General features: G+C 47.1%; 1 protein-coding gene across 1 annotated transcript in view; it reads left to right on the forward strand.

Annotated features, from left to right (window-relative positions):
• LOC143288585 (protein retinal degeneration B-like) overlaps positions 1-16,908 on the forward strand; it is a 57,403-nt gene extending 40,495 nt beyond the window's left edge. Inside the window, exons 14-20 of the mRNA XM_076597208.1 lie at positions 706-828; positions 2,556-2,672; positions 4,597-4,745; positions 6,839-6,988; positions 7,221-7,404; positions 8,678-8,806; positions 12,118-16,908. Coding sequence (XP_076453323.1) covers positions 706-828; positions 2,556-2,672; positions 4,597-4,745; positions 6,839-6,988; positions 7,221-7,404; positions 8,678-8,806; positions 12,118-12,465 — 1,200 coding nt within the window. The 3' untranslated portion in view covers positions 12,466-16,908. The remainder of the gene's footprint in view (positions 1-705; positions 829-2,555; positions 2,673-4,596; positions 4,746-6,838; positions 6,989-7,220; positions 7,405-8,677; positions 8,807-12,117) is intronic.
• Positions 16,909-17,647: the final 739 nt, after the last annotated feature.

Raw genomic sequence — 17,647 nt, forward strand, 5'->3', positions numbered from 1 at the left:
CGTGTGATCATGCTTTATTCATTGGCTTTATTGGGCAACAGAGTGGTAGTTGTCTGGGAGTGTGTTGTGTTGTTTGTGTGTGTGTGTGTGTGTGTGTGTGTGTGTGTTGTTTTGTTGTGTGTGTGTTGTTTCGGTGTGTGTGTGTGTTGTTTTGTTGTTTTGTTGTGTGTGTGTTGTTTCTTGGTGTGTGTGTGTGTGTTGTTTTGTGGTGTGCATGCTATGTGGTGTGACGCTGTGTGTCGTGTGGTGTGTCACTGTGTGATGTGTGTCGTGTTGTGACACTGTGCGTCATGTGGTTAGGCACGGTGTGTCATGCGGTGTGACATTATGTGACGCTGTGTGTCATGTGGTTAGGCACGGTGTGACATTATGTGACGCTGTGTGTTATGTGGTTAGGCACGGTGTGACATTATGTGACAGCTGTGTGTCATGTGGTTAGGCACTGTGTGACATTATGTGACACTGTGTGTCATGTGGTTAGGCATGGTGTGTCACGCAGTGTGACATTATGTGACGCTGTATGTCATGTAGTTTGGCAATGTGTGTCTTGTGGTGGTGAGACAGCAGTATCTGCCATGTGGTTTGACACCATGTCATGTGACGTGACACTATGTCGTGTCGTGTGTGGTGTGGCACTGTGCGTCATGACGTGCGTGACATGGGGTGTGTGACACGGGGTGGGGGGGTGTTGGTGCCGGTGTTCAGGTGCTGCGGCACGAGGCGGGTGTGGAGGAGGGAGGGGAGAGGGGCGTGTCCCGCACGTCCTCCTTCAAGATGACCCAGCCCCGGGAGAAGTGGCTCAAGAGACGCACCACCATCAAAGTCAGGGTGAGCGCGGCCGCCTTTCTTTCTTCCTTCACTTTTTACCTTCTGTTTTGTTGACTCACTTGTGTAAACAAAGTGAGTCTATGTTTTAACCCAGTGTTCGGTTGTCTGTGTGTCTGTGTGTCCATGTGTCCGTGGTAAACTTTAACATTGACATTTTCTCTGCACATACTTTGTCAGTTGACATCAAATTAGGTATAAAAATAGGAATAAATCAGTTCTTTCCAGTCATCTTGTTTAAAACAATATTTCACCTCTGGGATGGGCACAAAAAAAAACCCCAAAAAATGAAGCCTAATTATATGGAAACTGCATTTACTGTTATATTTATATTTTTTGTATTCTCTAAACTTGGCACTTTGATCTGATATTCTGACCCAACAACAAGAGCAGTCATTATTATCATTTTTTGTTCAAACAGGAACTTCTTTTGCTAAGCATGGAAGTTTTATTTATTTTGCAAACGTTTTGGTCCAGATGGTAAAAAAGGGAAATTACTCTGTAATTAATGCTAGGGGAGTTAATTTGCTTTAAACTGATCTTTCTCATCTTAAACATTACATTTTGAAATTATACTCAATACATAAAAAGCTTGGATTTTTAAAAAAAAAGTGTATCACAAGTGAGTCTTGAAGGCCTTGCCTCTCTTGTTTTATGAATACGCTTAATAGCCAAAAGAAAGCGTGAGACGAGACAGAGTGTAAACATTTATCTGTACTTGTATTGCATCAGAGACCAGGTTCTAAGTGTTTTAAACATTTATCTGTACTTGTACTGCACTAGAGACCAGGTTCTAAGTGCTTTCAACATTTATCTGTACTTGTATTGCATCAGAGACCAGGTTCTAAGTGTTTTAAACATTTATCTGTACTTGTATAGCGTCAGAGACCAGGTTCTAAGTGCTTTCAACATTTATCTGTACTTGTATTGCATCAGAGACCAGGTTCTAAGTGCTTTCAGCATTTATCTGTACTTGTATAGCGTCAGAGACCAGGTTCTAAGTGCTTTCAGCATTTATCTGTACTTGTATAGCGTCAGAGACCAGGTTCTAAGTGCTTTCAACATTTATCTGTACTTGTATAGCGTCAGAGACCAGGTTCTAAGTGCTTTCAGCATTTATCTGTACTTGTATTGCATCAGAGACCAGGTTCTAAGTGCTTTCAGCATTTATCTGTACTTGTATAGCGTCAGAGACCAGGTTCTAAGTGCTTTCAACATTTATCTGTACTTGTATAGCGTCAGAGACCAGGTTCTAAGTGCTTTCAACATTTATCTGTACTTGTATATCGTCAGAGACGAGGTTCTAAGTGCTTTCAACATTTATATGTACTTGTATAGCGTCAGAGACCTGTCTCTAAGTGCATCACAAACACTGTTACCTGTACAGTGTCAGAAACCAGACTGTGAGTGCTTTGCACTTTTACCTGTAGTATCTAGTTTCGTAGCAGACTCCTTTGCTTCCTTTCAGTAATATGTTATCGCAAACAGTCACATGTACTTGATACTTAATATTAATCCCCCCCCAAAAATATACATGTATATGTCTATGTATATGTATATATGCATGCACTCAAGGTCTTAGTGTGTTGGGTTATGCCGCTGGTCAGGCATCTGCCGCTGTGTAGCACGTATGGATTTGTCCGATCGTTGTGAGGCCTTCTGGAGAAAGTGAAAGTGAAAGCGAAAGCGAAAACTGAAAGTGAAAACTCGAACTGTGTTGTGTGCGTCAGAACCTGCAGCAGAACCACCGGGCCAATGATGTGATTGTTCTGGAGGACGCACCGCAGACCCTGAACGCTCGCTTCATGTACGGCTCTCTGGACATTGTGTCTCTGTCCGGGGAAAAGGTCAGACACAGAGAGAGAGTGTGTGTGTGTGTGGGTGAGTGTGGGGGTGGTGTGGGGGAGGGTGAGTGTGTGTGTGAGAGAGAGTGTGTGTGGGGGGGGTGGGGGGGGTATGGGTGAGTGTGGGGGGAAAGGGAAGGTGAGGGTGTGTGAGAGAGAGCATGTGTGTGTGTGTGAGGGGGGGAGGGATATGGGTGAGTGTGGGGGGAAGGGGAGGGTGAGGGTGTGTGAGAGAGTGTGTGTGTGTGTGTGTGAGGGGTGGGGGGGTATGGGTGAGTGTTGGGGGAAGGGGAGGGTGTGTGTGTGTGTGAGAGTGTGTGTGTGTGGGGGGGGGGAGGGTGAGTTTGTGTGTGAGAGAGAGAGAGTGCGTGTGTGTGTGAGGGGGGGAGAGGGATATGGGTGAGTGTGTGTGTGATAGAGAGAGAACGAACGAACGAATGAACGAACGAATGTTTTATTCAGATAGGGCCAGAGCCCCTTACTGAAGGGGGAATCATTGATAAATAATAATTACAAAATGACATGACGCAGTAAATAGACAATTCAAATCAACCAAAAATTGTTGGCACAATATCAACCATATCACCCAAAATAGTCAACACAAATATTCAACAACATTCACGAGATCTGTATTTAGTCTCTTCAATCCTTCATATATATATATGGCTAAGTTATGCAGAGTACATTCCTGTCTTGAAGACATGAGTAAACTGAACCTAAAATTAGACGGATCTCTATAATATTTCGGTTGAATAAGTTTTTGTCTAAGGTCACACAAAGCAGGGCAACATAACAAAAAATGCAATTCATCTTCTTTACCCGAACTGCATAATCGGCATGTATACATGGGTTCATTTAGAAGTGATAGAGAGAGAGTGTGTGTGTTTGTGTGTGTGTGTGTGTGTGTGAGAGAGAGAGAGTGTTAGTGTGTGTGTGAGAATGTGTTTGTGTGTGAGTATGTGTGTGTGAGTGGTTATATATATACGTGTGTGTGTGTGTGTGTGTGTGTGAGTGTGTGTATATGTGTGTGTTTTTGTGCTTGAATGTGTTTGTGTGTGTGTGTGTGTGTGCATGCGAGCACGTGAGTGTGAGCGTGCATGCAGGTGAGCAGCTGCGCAACCGTGTTCATCCCTCCGTGTAGGCAACAGCCAAACTTCATTTCCAGTGAGACGTATGTTTCTGCAGCCACACCAAGCGCTGTCACAGATTGCCATGATCTTTTTCATGCATATTTTCATCTTCTGCATGTGGGGATGATGGTGCTGTCCAGTCTTATGAATTGTTGGTGTTGTTTTCACTATGTGAATTGTTGGTGTTGTTTTCATTATGTGAATTGTTGGTGTTGTTGTCATTGTGTGAATTGTTGGTGTTGTTTTCATTATGTGAATTGTTGGTGTTGTTGTCATTGTGTGAATTGTTGGTGTTATAATGTGGTTTGTTGGTGTTTTCATTGTGTGAATTGTTGTTGTCATTATGTGAATTGTTGGTGTTGTTTTCATTGTGTGAATTGTTGGTTTTTGCATTGTGTGAATTGTTGGTGTTGTTTTCATTATGTGAATTGTTGTTTTCACTATATGAAGTGTTGGTGTTGTTTTCATTATGTGAATTGTTGTTTTCACTATATGAAGTGTTGGTGTTGTTTTCATTATGTGAATTGTTGTTTTCACTATGTGAATTGTTGGTGTTGTTTTCATTATGTGAATTGTTGTTTTCACTATGTGAATTGTTGGTGTTGTTTTCATTATGTGAATTGTTGTTTTCACTATGTGAATTGTTGGTGTTGTTTTCATTATGTGAATTGTTTTGTGTTGTTTTCATAATGTGGTGTGTTGGTGTTGTTTTCATAATGTGGTGTGTTGGTGTTGTTTTCATTATGTGGTGTGTTGGTGTTGTTTTCATTATGTGAAAAGTTGATGTTCTGTGACAGGTGGATGTGAACGTGATGACTCAGCCGTCCTCGGGGGAGTGGGTGCACATGGGGGTGGGGGTCACCGACGGTCATGGCCGCCTGACCTTCACCTTGGATGAGAGTCAGCGTCTGAGTCACGGCATGTACCCCGTCAAGTGTGTCGTCAAGTGAGTTCCCATTGTTCGTCTCTTCGTTCCTCTCTCTGCCTCTCTCTCTGTCTCTGTCTCTGTCTCTGTCTCTCTCTCTCTCTCTCTCTCTCTCTCTCCTCCCCCCTCTGTGTGTGTGTGTGTTAGTGTATGTGTGCGTGTGTGCATGTGTGTGTGTGTGTTACTCGCTTCCGTTACTTACAGATGTGAGCGATGTTGTGTCTGTCAGTTTGATGCTGTGTTATACTTGTACAGTTTTAGAGGTGTTTGATTGGCTGAGAGCGGGTGGGCCCGTCTTTTCACTGTTAGCCGCGCGAAATTTGGCCAAGCAGAGCAAACCAATAGGCCTAGTTTGCATCAGTTTGACATGGTAAGTATATTTAACACCAAACATGGAGTATAATACAAACTCCTCCTGTTTGTGTGTCTCTTAGAACAATGGCAGATGTGTAAGTCAGCCAGAGTGCTAATGTCTTCACCGTTGGAAAATAAGGATTCATTCATTCATTCTCTCTCTCCCTCTCTCTTCCTCTCTCTCACTCTCCCTGCTATATGATGTGATAGCTGACATGTGTGGTTAGGTGGACGATAAGCTGTATGATGTGATAGCTGACAGGTGTGGTTAGGTGGACGATAAGCTGTATGATGTGATAGCTGACAGGTGTGGTTAGGTGGAATATAAGCTGTATGATGTGATAGCTGACAGGTGTGGTTAGCCTGGACTATAAGCTGTAAGATGTGATAGCTGACAGGTGTGATTAGCTGGATGATAAGCTGTACGATGTGATAGCTGACAGGTGTGGTTAGATGGACGATAAGCTGTATGATGTGATAGCTGGCAGGTGTGGTTAGATGGACGATAAGCTGTTTGATGTGATAGCTGACTGGTGTGATTAGTTGGATGATAAGCTATATGATGTGATAGCTGGCAGGTGTGGTTAGCCAGACGATAAGCTGTATGATGTGATAGCTGACAGGTGTGGTTAGGTGGACGATAAGCTGTATGATGTGATAGCTGACATGTGTGGTTAAGTGGACTATAAGCTGTATGATGTGATAGCTGACAGGTGTGGTTAGGTGGACGATAAGCTGTATGATGTGATAGCTGACAGGTGTGGTTAGGTGGACGATAAGCTGTATGATGTGATAGCTGGCAGGTGTGGTTAGCCAGACGATAAGCTGTATGATGTGATAGCTGACAGGTGTGGTTAGGTGGACGATAAGCTGTAAGATGTGATAGCTGACAGGTGTGGTTAGCTGGACGATAAGCTATATGATGTGATAGCTGACAGGTGTGGTTAGCTGGACGATAAGCTATATGATGTGATAGCTGGCAGGTGTGGTTAGGTGGACGATAAGCTGTATGATGTGATAGCTGGCAGGTGTGGTTAGCCAGACGATAAGCTGTATGATGTGATAGCTGACAGGTGTGGTTAGGTGGACGATAAGCTGTATGATGTGATAGCTGGCAGGTGTGGTTAGGTGGACGATAAGCTATATAATGTGATAGCTGACAGGTGTGGTTAGCTGGACGATAAGCTGTATGATGTGATAGCTGACAGGTGTGGTTAGGTGGACGATAAGCTATATGATGTGATAGCTGACAGGTGTGGTTAGCTGGACGATAAGCTGTATGATGTGATAGCTGACAGGTGTGGTTAGGTGGACGATAAGCTGTATGATGTAATAGCTGACAGGTGTAGCTGACAGGTGTGGTTAGGTGGACGATAAGCTATATGATGTGATAGCTGACAGGTGTGGTTAGCTGGACGATAAGCTATATGATGTGATAGCTGACAGGTGTGGTTAGCTGGACGATAAGCTGTATGATGTGATAGCTGACAGGTGTGGTTAGGTGGACGATAAGCTGTATGATGTAATAGCTGACAGGTGTAGCTGACAGGTGTGGTTAGGTGGACGATAAGCTATATGATGTGATAGCTGACAGGTGTGGTTAGGTGGACGATAAGCTATATGATGTGATAGCTGACAGGTGTGGTTAGGTGGACGATAAGCTGTATGATGTGATAGCTGACAGGTGTGGTTAGGTGGACGATAAGCTATATGATGTGATAGCTAAACTGGTGTAGCTGTGAGCACACGGCGTGTTGCAGGGGCGACCACACGTCAGTGGACTTCTTCCTGACGGTGCTGCCGCCCAAGACAGAGACAGTGGTGTTCAGCATCGACGGCTCCTTCACCGCCAGTGTCAGCATCATGGGCAAGGACCCCAAGGTCCGTGCTGGGGCTGTCGACGTCGTCAGGTCAGGGCTGTTGACGTTGTGTCTCCGTGTCTGTCTGGCTGTTGGTCTGCTTGTCTGTGTGTGTGCGTGTGTGTGTGTGTGTGTGTGTGTGTAGCAGACACTAGGCTGTTCAATACTGTGGGATGTTGTATGTGGTGTGTGTGTGTGTGTGTGTAGCAGACACTAGGCTGTTCAATACTGTGGGATGTTGTATGTGGTGTGTGTGTGTGTGTGTGTGTGTGTGTGTGTACAGACACTGGCAGGACCTGGGCTACCTGATCCTGTACGTGTCAGCACGGCCGGACATGCAGCACCGCAGGGTGGTGTCGTGGCTGGCCCAGCACAACTTCCCCCACGGCATGGTGGCCTTCATGGACGGCCTCTCCAAGGACCCCCTCCGCCAGAAGCTCCACTACCTCCGACACCTCCAGACACAGGTCAGGGACCCTGGTGCTTGGGCGCAACAGCCGAGTGGTTAAAGCGTTGGACTTTCAGTCTGAGGGTACTGGGTTCGAATGTCGATGACGGCGCCTGGTGGGTTAAAAGGGTGGAGATTTTTGCCCTGATCTCCCAGGTCAACAGATGTGCAGACCTGCTAGTTCCTGAACCCCCTTCGTGTGTATACACATGCAGAATATCAAATACGCACCTGTAATCCATGTCAGTGTTCGGTGGGTTGTGGAAGCAAGAACATACCCAGCATGCACACCCCCGAAAACAAGAGTATGGCTGCCTACATTATGCAAGCAGAAGATCAGATACGCACGTTATGGAAACAAGAACATACCCAGCAAGCACACCCCTGAAAACGGAGTATGGCTGCCTACATGGCAGGGTAAAAACGGTCATACACGTAAAAGCCCACTCGTGTGCATACGAGTGAACGCAGAAGAAGAAGAAGAAGCTGCCTACATGACGACGGGGTAAAAACGGTCATATACGTAAATGCCCACTCGTGCACATACAAGTGAACGTAGGAGTTGCAGCCCACGAAAGAAGAAGAAGGAGGCATGCATGTAGGAATGGGTGGCCCAGCATGCTCATGTGTTTGGGTGTTGGTGGGTGGGTGGTGGGGGGAACTGGGGGATGTGGAGATTGTTCATGAGCAAATGTTGCTGACTGTGTACGTGAGTGACTTTTCTCTGTGTGTGTGTGTGTGTGTGTGTGTTTGGCTTGTTTTAGGGCATCAACAGCTACTGTGGACTTTTGACTAGTTTTTAATGTTGTTTTTATGGTGTGCGTGATCATGTTATGTTCATGTTTATAACGAGCCTGTGATTGCCAGTGATTGCCTGTGATTGCGCAAGTTAACCTCCATGTGGATTGATGAAGTGTTTTTTTTTTTTTTTTTATTGAATTCGTTCCCTTTGTGTGTGTGTGTGTGTGTGTGTGTGTGTGTATGTGTGTGCCTCTGTGTGTGTGTGTGTGTGCCTCTGTGTGTGTGTATATCTGTGCCTCTCTGTGTATGTGTGCCTGTGTGTGTGTGTGTGTGTGTGTGCCTCTGTGTGTGTGTATGTCTGTGCCTCTCTGTGTATGTGTGTGTATGTGTGTGTGTGCCTGTGTGTGTGTGTGTGTGTGTGTGTGTGTGAGCCTCTGTGTGTATGTGTGTGTGTGTCTCTGCCTCTGTGTGTATGTGTGTGTGTGTCTCTGCCTCTGCCTCTGTGTGTGTGTGTGTGTGTGTGTGTGTGTACCTGTGTGTTGTGACTGCAGGTGGACATCAGGTACGTGGCAGCCTACGGGTCCAGCAAGGACGTGCACATCTACCGCGAGCTGGGACTGCAGGCTCAGCAGATCTTCATTGTGGGCAAGGCCTCCAAGAAACAGGCTGCACAGGCACAGGTGGGTCTCGGTCACTGTGGTGACCAAAGCCTCCACCACAGGTGGGTGATGTTCACTGTGATGACCCTCCACAGGTGGGTGATGTTCACTGTGATGTTCACCGTGATGACCCTCCACAGGTGGGTGATGTTCACTGTGATGACCCTCCACAGATGGGTGATGTTCACTGTGATGTTCACTGTGATGACCCTCCACAGGTGGGTGATGTTCACTGTGATGTTCACCGTGATGACACTCCACAGGTGAGTGATGTTCACTGTGATGTTCACTGTGATGACACTCCACAGGTGGGTGATGTTCACTGTGATGACCCTCCACAGGTGGGTGATGTTCACTGTGATGACCCTCCACAGGTGGGTGATGTTCACTGTGATGACCCTCCACAGGTGGGTGATGTTCACTGTGATGACCTTCCACAGGTGGGTGATGTTCACTGTGATGGCCCTCCACAGGTGGGTGATGTTCACTGTGATGACCCTCCACATGTGGGTGATGTTCACTGTGATGTTCACTGTGATGGCCCTCCACATGTGAGTGATGTTCACTGTGATGATCAAAGTCTCCACAGGTGGGTGATGTTCACTGTGATGATCAATGTGTCCACAGGTGGGTGATGTTCACTGTGATGATCAGAGTCTCCACAGGTGGGTGATGTTCACTGTGATGGCCCTCCACAGGTGGGTGATGTTCACTGTGATGGCCCTCCACAGGTGGGTGATGTTCACTGTGATGATCAAAGTGTCCACAGGTGGGTGATGTTCACTGTGATGTTCACTGTGATGGCCCTCCACAGGTGGGTGATGTTCACTGTGATGACCCTCCACAGGTGGGTGATGTTCACTGTGATGGTCCTCCACAGGTGGGTGATGTTCACTGTGATGTTCACTGTGATGGCCCTCCACTGATGGGTGATGTTCACTGTGATGACCCTCCACAGGTGGGTGATGTTCACTGTGATGACCCTCCACAGGTGGTGATGTTCACTGTGATGGCCCTCCACAGGTGGGTGATGTTCACTGTGATGTTCACTGTGATGACCCTTCACAGGTGGGTGATGTTCACTGTGATGGCCCTCCACTGATGGGTGATGTTCACTGTGATGACCCTCCACAGGTGGGTGATGTTCACTGTGATGTTCACTGTGATGACCCTCCACAGGTGGGTGATGTTCACTGTGATGACCCTCCACATGTGGGTGATGTTCACTGTGATGGCCCTCCACAGGTGGGTGATGTTCACTGTGATGTTCACTGTGATGACCCTCCACAGGTGGGTGATGTTCACTGTGATGTTCACTGTGATGACCCTCCACAGGTGGGTGATGTTCACTGTGATGACCCTCCACATGTGGGTGATGTTCACTGTGATGGCCCTCCACATGTGGGTGATGTTCACTGTGATGGCCCTCCACAGGTGGGTGATGTTCACTGTGATGACCCTCCACAGGTGGGTGATGTTCACTGTGATGACCCTCCACAGGTGGGTGATGGGTGATGTTCACTGTGATGGCCCTCCACAGGTGGGTGATGGGTGATGTTCACTGTGATGTTCACTGTGATGACCCTCCACAGGTGGGTGATGTTCACTGTGATGACCCTCCACAGGTGGGTGATGTTCACTGTGATGCTCACTGTGATGACCCTCCACAGGTGGGTGATGTTCACTTTGATGACCCTCCACAGGTGGGTGATGTTCACTGTGATGACCTTCCACAGGTGGGTGATGTTCACTGTGATGGCCCTCCACAGGTGGGTGATGTTCACTGTGATGACCCTCCACAGGTGGGTGATGTTCACAGTGATGGCCCTCCACAGGTGGGTGATGTTCACTGTGATGTTCACTGTGATGGCCCTCCACATGTGGGTGATGTTCACTGTGATGTTCACTGTGATGGCCCTCCACATGTGAGTGATGTTCACTGTGATGATCAAAGTCTCCACAGGTGGGTGATGTTCACTGTGATGATCAATGTGTCCACAGGTGGGTGATGTTCACTGTGATGATCAGAGTCTCCACAGGTGGGTGATGTTCACTGTGATGGCCCTCCACAGGTGGGTGATGTTCACTGTGATGGCCCTCCACAGGTGGGTGATGTTCACTGTGATGATCAAAGTGTCCACAGGTGGGTGATGTTCACTGTGATGTTCACTGTGATGGCCCTCCACAGGTGGGTGATGTTCACTGTGATGTTCACTGTGATGGCCCTCCACTGATGGGTGATGTTCACTGTGATGACCCTCCACAGGTGGTGATGTTCACTGTGATGGCCCTCCACAGGTGGGTGATGTTCACTGTGATGTTCACTGTGATGACCCTCCACAGGTGGGTGATGTTCACTGTGATGGCCCTCCACAGGTGGGTGATGTTCACTGTGATGACCCTCCACATGTGGGTGATGTTCACTGTGATGACCCTCCACAGGTGGGTGATGTTCACTGTGATGACCCTCCACATGTGGGTGATGTTCACTGTGATGTTCACTGTGATGACCCTCCACAGGTGGGTGATGTTCACTGTGATGTTCACTGTGATGACCCTCCACAGGTGGGTGATGTTCACTGTGATGACCCTCCACATGTGGGTGATGTTCACTGTGATGGCCCTCCACATGTGGGTGATGTTCACTGTGATGGCCCTCCACAGGTGGGTGATGTTCACTGTGATGACCCTCCACAGGTGGGTGATGTTCACTGTGATGACCCTCCACAGGTGGGTGATGGGTGATGTTCACTGTGATGGCCCTCCACAGGTGGGTGATGGGTGATGTTCACTGTGATGTTCACTGTGATGACCCTCCACAGGTGGGTGATGTTCACTGTGATGACCCTCCACAGGTGGGTGATGTTCACTGTGATGTTCACTGTGATGACCCTCCACAGGTGGGTGATGTTCACTGTGATGACCCTCCACAGGTGGGTGATGTTCACAGTGATGACCTTCCACAGGTGGGTGATGTTCACAGTGATGACCCTCCACAGGTGGGTGATGTTCACTGTGATGTCACTGTGATGTCCCTCCACAGGTGGGTGATGTTCACTGTGATGACCCTCCACAGGTGGGTGATGTTCACTGTGATGACCAGTCTCCACAGGTGGGTGATGTTCACTGTGATGATCAAAGTGTCCACAGGTGGGTCATGTTCTCTGTGATGTTCACTGTGATGACCAAAGCCTGTGTTCACTGTGATGACCAAAGCCTGTGTTCACTGTGATGACCAAAGCCTGTCTGTTAATGCTGCTTTCAAAGTGATGCGTTCTCTCTCTGACAGATGATCTAAACAGCCTGTCTGTCTGTCTGTCTGTCTCCAACAGATGATCTGTGAGGGCTATGCAGCTCACCTCAACAGCCTCATGGACCTGGGAGCCCTGCGCCCTGCCACGGGCAACGCTCGCCTCTTCCTGCGCAAGTCCTGCTTCCGCCTGCCGACCGCCTCCGAGAGCAAGAAGACGGCTAAGCGCACCGTGTCCTACCCAGGGTCCTCCAGCAAGGGAGGCGACTTCCTCAGGCTGCCGGACGCGGCGCCGGGCCCCACCAAGATCCTGGTGCCGGACATGACCGGCGGGGAGGAGGATGGGTACGGGGGCGCCACCCGGGCGAGGGGGAAGTCTCCGGTGGTGGGGAAGAACACCGCCACATCCTCCAAGACCACCACTGTGTGATGCGCTTGCGTGGAGTCATCCTCGTGGTCTTTAGGCCCCCAGAACTGCCACTATGTGACGCGCTCTCTGCAGTCATCAGCATCGTTGTTATCGTCATCTTGTTCAGGTCCAGAACTGCTACTGTGTGATGCGTTTGTGGAGTCATCGTCATCGTGTTTAGGTCCAGAACTGCTTCCTTGTAATGTGTTCTGGGGAGTCGTCGATATCGTCATCCAAGACCACAATGGTATCATTATCGTTGTCGTCATCCTGTTTAGGTCAAGAGTTGCCACCGTGTAATGTGTTTGTGGAGTCATCAGCATCATCATCGTCATCATGTTTAGGTCCAGAACTGCCATTGTGTGATGCGTATGTGGAGTCGTCGTCATCATTGTCATCGTTGTCGTCATCGTGTTGAGGTACAGAATTGCCACCGTGTAATGTATTTATGGAGTGGTCAGCATCGTCATCGTTGTCGTCATGTTTAGGTCCAGAACTGCCACTGTGTGACGCATTTGTGGAATCATCGTCAGCATCGTAATTGTCGTTGCCATCATGTTTAGGTGCAGAACTGCCACCATGTGACACGTTTGTGGAGTCGTCATCACCGTCGTCTTTGTTGTCCTGAACCACCACCGTGTAATGTGTTTGGGGAGTCATCGATATCATCATCCAAGACCGCCACGCGTTTGTGACGCGTTTGTAGAGTCATCGTCATACTTAGGTCCAGAACACCACCGTGTCCCGTGTTTATGGAATCGTTGTCATCATCTTCGTTGTCGTCATCATGTTTAGGTCTGCCCAGTGGTGGTGACGAACAGTGTCCAAGGCCACCGCAGTGTGATGTGTTTTTGCAGTCATCGTCATTGTTGTCATGTTTAGGTCCCCGCCTCCTTGGGAAGTCAGCACTGCCTGAGTTCGCTGTCTGAAGCCAAAACTGTTTTTATTTTTAACTTACAGGTGCTTGTGACCTCTGGTGAGTCCAGCATGGTTTGAGAGAGTGACCGGGTTTGAGAGAGTGACCGTGCTGATGGCGTCAGTTGTGTGTGCCCTGATATTTCCCTCTGCCTCACAGAGCCAGGCACACGGACGCCTCAAGGAAAGCTGGCCGTTTCAGACAGTTCACACATCACCAGCATCCTCAGGTATCCACAGAAACTGGACTTTGCAGATGTGGGGAGCCAGTGGTGGGAACTGGGGGTGCTTTTCCTGTGTCCTGGTCATTGTAGGGAAAGAGCACGGCCTAGATACCTGTCAGTGAAAGCCAAAAAGATCCGTTGTTTTTCGGGGTTGTTGCGTGAATGAAGGTGGTGGAATGGTGGAGACGCTCACCTGCCAACACAGTGTCCGCGAGGGTCTTGTTTTGAGTCCTGATCTCGCCCTGTCTCCCGAGTTTGACTGGAAAATAGAACTGAGCGCCGGTCTGCTCATTCGGATGAGACAATAAACGGAGGTGCAGTTTTGCAGCATGCACTTGGCACTCTGAAAAGGAACCGACGGCAACAAAAAGGATTGTCCCTCTGGCAAAATTGTGTAGGAGAAATCCACTCTGTTCCACACTCTGATTGGAACACAAACGTGACGCAGCACGCGGAAATCATGGATAAGCCGCTGGAGTAAATTTCACTTAACCCGCTGTGAAAGTGACAAGGGGTGGAAATATCAAATTTGAGTTTTTTGGTTATTCAGATTCTATGATTCTTTTTCTATTAAATTTCCAAGTTTTATAAAGAAATATAAAGTATTAGTGCTTTATTTTGATGTTTTCCCGTTGGGAATTGGTGATCAAGAGTGGGAAACAGCGAACTCGTTTGCCCCAATTTTCTCAGAAGTACGTTTATGATCATCACGAGACTCAAATGCATGTATCTCAGAAACTAATAAAGATACTTGAATTCTGTTTTCTGTGTGTTATTCAGAATTCTCTCTACTTTCAGATAAAAGAAATAATATCATTTTGTGAATTTTGACCATTATCCATGATTTTCGCATGCGCCATCACAAATATTTCGGCATGCACTCAAGGCCTCAGCAAGTGTGCTGGGTAATTGCTGCTGGTCAGGTATCAGCCTTGCAGATGCGGTGTAGCGGTATGTGGATATGGATGCAGTGACGCCTCCTTGAGAAACTGACACTGACACTGAAGCTGTGTGAAGAAATGGAATATGAAAGTAGAAGGAGGTGTGCCGTGCAGTCGTCTTGTGTCCCGTCAGCCTGCCAGGGGAGGCTACTGTGGCAGCAAGGGCGGGTAACTTTGATCCAGAAGACAATGCCGCCCCCACCCCCATTCTTCTAGGACTGTATTCAAGACAAAATTCATTTTGCCTCAAGGCAAGTTTCCCTTGATATGGTAGTGACCGACCGGCTGGTAGAGTTTACCTTGAAGGTAAAGTCATCTTCGTATTCAAGACATGCACGGTGCACTCAGGCAGCCAATCCATCGTCTGTTTTTTAAAAAAATCTGGAGGATTCCATTCTGCGCGAACTCTTTTACTTCTGTCAGCACTACAGTTCCTTCCTTTTGTTCACAGCGGCGGCAAACTTCAAGTCTGGGGGAAAAAGTAAGAAAGATTGAATAGAGGTGGTGGAAGAGCACCAAATCTATTTGCAGATCGTAAGTTGTGCTCCGGGCGACCTAACATCGATGGTTCCCTGTGGACTGCCGACGCTGGAACTGCGAAGGATGAACCCAGGTGTGGCTGTGTATGGGGGAATCTAAATGAGCGGCATGGGAGTAATGCCACTGAAACGGCGCAGATGATGGGGCAGCAAAAAAAAAAAAAAAGAAAAAAAAAAGTGTTCCACTTCTTGTATAATGCCCCGAATATGTATGTCCTCGTTGAAATAAGCTCAACGTCATCGAAACCACTGAGTGGGTTTTCCCTTTCCCTCTCTCTAAAAACACAGTCTCTCCACAAAGCACACCGGTTTTCCTTCAACAAAAACAACGCAACAAAAAGGATCAGCCACGTTTACATCTGCTTCGTGGGCAGTCAGTGAGTCACCCTTGGCAGGTTACTTTAGTAAGGGCAAATTCGCCTTTGGGTTTGTAGACCTGTGGGTAGACTCTAGTGTCCCTGAAAACCGGATTCTGCTTACCCTCAGGCAGTTTGCCTGCAGGTACAGCTTCACCCGCAGGCGGGATGGTCTCTTGAATATGGCCCCTGAGGGTGATTGATGGGCCACAGCAATGTGTGGTGCCCTGGGCAATGTGTGGTGCCCTGGGCAGGGTGTACCCAGTGCTGGGTCCATGCTGGCAGTCACTGACCTCATTTCCACCCACCTGAGACTGGATCATCAGATCTTTATGTGTGTGTGTGTGTGTGTGTGTGTGTGACCAGGCTCTCTCCAGTGTTTGGTCTGTTTCTGTCTGATACCATGCACGGTATTAGCTGGAACTGCATGGAATTCCAAACACACATACCCTGAAGGTTTTGACTGGCAGCTCTTGTCTTTTTTGTGGTAGTTTTTATTATTATTTTTTTAATTTTTTATATCTTTGTTTAAAAAATGTATCAGGTTTGAGTGGGCTGTGAAAAACATGGTCATTTAGAATTGTATTCATCGTTGATGGACTGTGGAAAACATGGGTCATTTAGAACTGGATTTACCATGGATGGACTGTGAAAGATATGGGTAGTTTAGAACTGTATTCATCATTGATTTATTGTGAAAGATATGATTGATGGAACTTGAAAGATGTGGGTTATTTTGAATTGCATTCACCATTGATGGATTGTGAAAGATGTGGATCATTTAGAACTGTATTCATCATTTATGGATTATGACTGTATAATCTGTGTTTTTTCCATTGCAGTGGGAAGTCACTGACAGCTTATTCTTTTGTGATGAACTGTGACTTTCAAACTAGGAGGCAAGATTTCACTGGCTCCAAGTGCTGCAGCTGTTGGGGGCTGGTTGTCCTTCGGGAACCATCCCATTGCCGACTGTCCTAAAACCCTCTTGGCCAAGAGAGTGGGAATGTAACTTGGGGCAAGATGCTCTCCACTATAATCAATCAATCAATCAAAAACACTTTATTAATCCACATGGAAATTAAGTTGTGCAATCACAGGCTCGTTGTAAACACTGGCATAAAATCATCATGCGCAACATAAGAAGAGATTAAAACTAGTCGAATAAAAATTCCCAGTAGCTGATGATAGACTAACCCCCCTCTGCACACACACATACTCATGTTAAGACAATAGGGTATTGCACAACAATATTTACAAATGAAAACATCCAACAAAAAAAGGGTATAGATTACTAAAAATGACATGCGCGCACGCACGCATGCACGCACACACACACACACACACACACAGTTTCCGCCCCAGCACATGGCTCCATATGTTAAAACACTGGAACCAAATTCCAGCCCAGATTGTCAGGACGGTAGTTGCCTCCTCTGCTGTTCCAGTAGTCATCGTCTGACATGACTGACAGTCACACAGAACTGGATTCACCATTGATGGACTGTGAAAGACATTATTATTTATTTTATTTTCATTATTATTATTATTATTTCTTTCTTTCTTTATTTTTTAATTATATTATTATTATTTATTTATTTATTTATTTATTTTATGTTATTTTATTTTTTTTTATTTTTATTTTTTTTCTCAAGGCCTGACAAAGCGCGTTGGGTTACGCTGCTGGTCAGGCATCTGCTCGGCAGATGTGGCGTAGCCGTTATATGGATTTGCCCGAACGCAGTGACGCCTCCTTGAGCTACTGAAACTGAAACTGAATCTGAAAGACATGGGTCATTTGGAACTGTGTTCTACTATTCACCATTGATGGACTGTGCTGTCCTGACTGCCCAGCTGTTTGAAAACAGCACAGTGGACTGATCTAAATGATTGGGGGGGGGGGGGGGGGGGGGGGGGGGGGGGGGGGGGTGGAGGGGGTTGGGGGGGGGGAGTGGAGAGGGAGGGGGGAGGGGTAGGGGCTGCTGGCTCTTTAGCAGTCTCTGAAAAGATTTTCAGCGTAATTTTTGTGTTCGTGTTCATATTTATTCCATGCAACACGCTGTGGTCAAGAGATGTGTAGTCTGGCATAACCTTTTGTTGATATATATATATATATTTTTTTCCCCCCTATCATGTTGAGTGAGAAGGATATATATATATATCCCTGAATATATCCCTGAACTGTGTGTCTGTGATGATGATGATGATTATCCATTATGTTGGTGTTC

The sequence above is a fragment of the Babylonia areolata genome, chromosome 12 (assembly GCF_041734735.1).
Source record: "Babylonia areolata isolate BAREFJ2019XMU chromosome 12, ASM4173473v1, whole genome shotgun sequence".
Classification (NCBI taxonomy): Eukaryota; Metazoa; Mollusca; class Gastropoda; order Neogastropoda; family Buccinidae; genus Babylonia; species Babylonia areolata.